Source organism: Lactuca virosa, chromosome 7, assembly GCF_052849685.1.
Source record: "Lactuca virosa cultivar CGN04683 chromosome 7, Lactuca_virosa_CGN04683_v6, whole genome shotgun sequence".
In the NCBI taxonomy this organism is placed as follows: domain Eukaryota; kingdom Viridiplantae; phylum Streptophyta; class Magnoliopsida; order Asterales; family Asteraceae; genus Lactuca; species Lactuca virosa.
In genome coordinates this window covers 238414669-238419157 of record NC_136432.1, presented here as the reverse complement: position 1 = coordinate 238419157, position 4489 = coordinate 238414669, and the positions used below count along the sequence as shown (strand labels likewise).

At 34.0% G+C, this 4489-nt stretch overlaps 1 protein-coding gene across 1 annotated transcript; it reads right to left on the bottom strand.

Annotated features, from left to right (window-relative positions):
• Positions 1-435: 435 nt before the first annotated feature.
• Positions 436-3739, bottom strand: LOC145124617 (ankyrin repeat domain-containing protein 2B-like). The gene is made up of 9 exons (XM_079060027.1): positions 3537-3739; positions 3293-3335; positions 2680-2831; positions 2367-2576; positions 1716-1864; positions 1455-1614; positions 1118-1210; positions 882-1021; positions 436-774 (listed from the first exon to the last, which is right to left on the bottom strand). Exons 1-9 carry the CDS (start codon positions 3675-3677, stop codon positions 675-677), a joined length of 1188 nt encoding a protein of 395 aa, XP_078916153.1. The 5' UTR covers positions 3678-3739; the 3' UTR covers positions 436-674.
• Between the last annotated feature and the right edge of the window lie 750 nt (positions 3740-4489).

Below are 4489 nucleotides of genomic sequence, written 5' to 3'. Positions count from 1 at the left end.
TCGAGGGTTCAAATCCTGTCGTGGACATAAGTGAAATAGGTGTTGTTAGCTTAGGAGTAGATTAAATTTGCCGGTTCAAAAAAAAAAGTATGATATCAAATGAAACAATCATGTCATGTTTACAACACAAGGTGACAAGTTTTTATGTAACACAACACAATTTCCAGCTTATTTATATTATACAAATATGACCCTAATTAAAACACAACAAACACTACACAAGACAACAAAGATAGTATAAAATACTCATTATTTTATTTAATTAGTATTTAATCATACAAAACACGAAAAACAAAGCAAACACATAATAATGTCATGTCAATTTCTTGTTCTCTTTTAAACACGAATCCGAACTTTATTTTCATTCCAATTTCGTTTTGTGTCGTGTATTTTTGTCGTTTGTTGACACCCATGCAAAAAAAGACTACAATGACATACACAAGTTTACGAATTTCACATGAATACACACTAATGAGTTAAAACTAATATTTAGAATGTAGTTGAAATGAATGTGTCAAATATGCATCTTTGTTAGAAAGAAGCACACAATTATAATAAAACCAACAAATTAAAATAAAAAAAAATAGTTATACTCATGAAAGATCTAACACCAACATTATAAAAAATAAATAAATATAAAAAAACCTTCAATCGAAACAAAAAAATCATAAAACTCATAGAAACGCATCCTTCTCAAGCAGCTTCAGTACATCAGTTTGTTCATTAAGTTTGGCAACATCAATAGGTGTCTTCCCATCCATGTTCTGAAGAGTACTGAGACAACAGAAACAAGAAAAACATTTTAAAATGGCAAAATCGTAATTTGAGACAAAGGGCAAAATCGCAATTTGGAGGGTGTAAGGAGATGATGGTATGCTTACACGGAAGCACCGTTTTCAAGCAAAAGGGCAACACAGTCTTTTCGGCCATAACCAGCTGCATAATGAAGGGCGGTGTTCTTGTTTTTGTCTAAAACATTAACTTTTGCTCCTGCCTCAAGAAGGATTTGAGCACATTTCACCTTTTGATTATATAAATCATATTAGTAATTGTTTATAGTAATAACATAAATAAATAAAATATATATATTTTAAGAGCAGTAGAGTATCAATTATACCTCTCCATATCCACATGCAAAATGTAAAGCAGTTCTGCCTTCTGAATCTTCTTCATCTTTATTAGAACTCAAATCTAATGCTTTCTTCAAACCCTAGTTAACTCATACAACATAAAAATCAATTAGTTAAAAGCTGTATATTTAGGTAGTGTTTTGGAATGATGGAATCAGAGAAGGAATGGAATGCTTAATTCCATGGAAATGAAAAAAAAAAAAAAAAAAAAAAAAAAAAAAAAAAAACCTTGTCATTATCGAATAATAAAAAAATAATTCAATTGAAATGATTGAATTTTTTTAAAAATAATGTTACTAAAGATTATATAAATAAAAATATTACCTCCACATCACCAACGCTAGCAGTATGATGAACAGCAGATTCATCTTCACTTACTCCTCCCGGCTCATCTCCTCCTGAATTTCCACCTGCTGCATCTCCCGGGACTGGAACACCCATTGCTGCACCCAACTTTTGTAAAACTTCTTTGTCATTCCAATACCTGATAAAACAAAGGGTAATATGGTCATTTACTTTACTCTCATTCAGACGCCCAAAAAAGATACTTTTCATCATTTATCCAATCTAGTGGTTGAGAAAAACCTCATCATTGCAGTTGGACCTCCAGATTCAATCTCTTCTAAAATAGGTTTCAAGGATGGATCTTCCTTGATTCGAGCCATTCGTTCCTCAAGCTGATCTTTTTGAGCTGGATTAGATAAGTTCTCAAGCATCTGAGACATTGATGGATCCTACCATAAAGACAATTTTTATCTTCCACTCCATCAACAAGACAACAACTTAAAACATGCTTAAGCTCTCGCTTGTTAGGATATAGCATGACAGAACAGATTGTACTGCGTTTGGCATGCATCTGACTGGAGGCTTGGACTAATGTTGCCCCACCTTAAACGATGGGCCAGGGACTCACTCTCAATCTCTCATATGTGCAAAAGACGCAAATGCCCTCCTCATTATCATCACCAAAAATAGCCCTTGAAAGCTTGCTGTCTGTGTCCCGTCCTGTGCATCAAATGCAGCCATAGGCTGCATTTGTTACATGGGACAGGCTAAACAAGTTTTCAAGAGCTATTTTTGGTGATGATAATGAGGAGGGCATTTGCGTCTTTTGTACATATGAGAGATTGAAAGTGAGTCCCTGGCCCATCGTTTTAGGTGGGGCAACATTAGTCCAAGCCTCCGGTCAGATGCATGTCAAATGCAGTACAACCTGTTATGTCATGTCGTGCATACCTGCATCAAGGCATTACCAAGGCGCTCAGCCATTGTCATGAATTGTGGATTTTGCATAACCTGCTGCATTGTGGAATAGTACTGTTGTGTATTAAACTGAGGAGAAACACCCTCTTCAGGACCATGAAAGGTCTTCTGGAGTTGAGTTGCCATCTGATTGAATGAAGGATCTTTTGCCATTTGTTCAGCTAATTCTTTGACACTTGGGTCCTGTAAAAATATACCAGAATTGTTAAGTTAAGCTACAAAATTTATGCACATGAAACATTTGTGATGTTTGGATTATGTGTAGGAATGCAAGGAAGTAGAATACATTAAGTAGACTGGCCATAGATGAGAAGTTAAAAGGACTTGCAGGAAATCCAGCTCCTGGGGTGGAGGGCATTACGGGTATTTTTCCAGATTGTGAATCCGAGGAACTTGATTCAGAGGAAGCTTTTTTCACAGCTGAATCAGCCTTCTCATCTGATAGAAGAACATATATGTGAGAAATTATGAATGCACAAAATAAATGATTGCTGCAGATTTAGAAAAATAAATCCTCGATTTCATTTTTTTGTTCATATAAATTTCCATTATTAAAGTTTCAACCCTGGTTCTCCATTAACAGAATGTTGTTAGAAAGGGCAATGATACCTTGTCTTCCTCTTCCTCCCTCGTATGCACACAGATAATCAAAAGAAAACCGTAATTTTAATTCCCACCATGAAACCAACAAAAGGAACCCTATCTTTTTCAACTCATGTAATGCCAACAAACATAGCATAGAATCAAGTTTTATGTTCATTTATATGATTCCGGAATCCTATAAAATTAGCTAAACTCAACAATCAATCAAATATTCTATAATCGTTAAGTTGCATTTATGATTTATCTCCGTCCATGAACACATTCAATCACATCAACATAAAACAGCGAAAACATACCGGTTGCAGCCGGAGGATTGATTAGCGGATCTTTCCCATTCACCTATCAAATAAAATAATCACAATTACGATATAAAAACAATCCATAACGCGAACAAAACTCATGTCAATTCCAACAAAATCATGATCCCGAACAGAGAAAACGATCAAAAATAAAGCGGATCAAACGGTGACAATGCTGATCGAATGAGGCAGCCTCAATGAGACTCAAAAACAACATTTAGCTTGAAATGAAAAGATTTACCTGAGACATGACGAGAGAAAGTGAGAAATTGTTGGATTTTGTAATGGATTGGAGATCAGTGACGGAATGATGACGAGGTTTTTGATAAAACTCGGTCGAACAGATAACAGAAAAAACGTGAAGGCGTGGGCCACAATACATCAATCCCCCAAGATGACGAAATCAATGGTACGGGATTACGCCTGCCTGTAGAAAGTGTCGGGTCCGGATCGGGTCAGTGTTCAGATAAACAATCCAGTTTTTTTTTTTTTTCCTTTTAAGGTTAGAATATTAATCATGTTGGGTCATCTTGTAGACAGCAAGGTTCGCAATGTCAGATCGATGGAAAACCATACCACCATAGATTTTCTTTGATGATCGATAAGATCATAGCAAGATCACGGGGTGTTTGGGATTATTTTTGATGTTAAAAGTCTTTGTTGTAAAAGGATTTTTTTATGTTAAAAAGTCTTTTTTGTAAAATGCATTTTTGGCCCGTGATTTTTTTCAAAAGATAGTGATTTTAAAATGTGTTTGTATTTGTTTTTAGGATAAAAGTCATCTTTTCATGTTAAAAAATCTCAAAAGTCACAAAAAGGTAGGATTTTACGACTTTTTAAACACTAACTTTTCCCCTACACGAAAAGTTATTTTAAAAGACAAAAAGTTATTTTAATTTGGAAAAGTTAAAAGGCAAAAGTTGTTTTAAAAGCAATCCCAAACATACTCTATATCATTTTAAATATTACAATTTACAACTGATATTGATTATTTTTTTAAAGGCAAAAGTTATTTTAACTTGGAAAATTTAAAAGGCAAAAGTTGTGACTTTTGAAACACTAACTTTTTGTTTATGTAAGTGTCACATGCTTGGCATTAAGTTTTTTTTTAAAAGCTTTTAATTTTTAGGATAAAACTCTAAAAATAATATTTGTAGTAAGAGTTTTTAGCTTTTATTTTGTAGAAAAAGATTA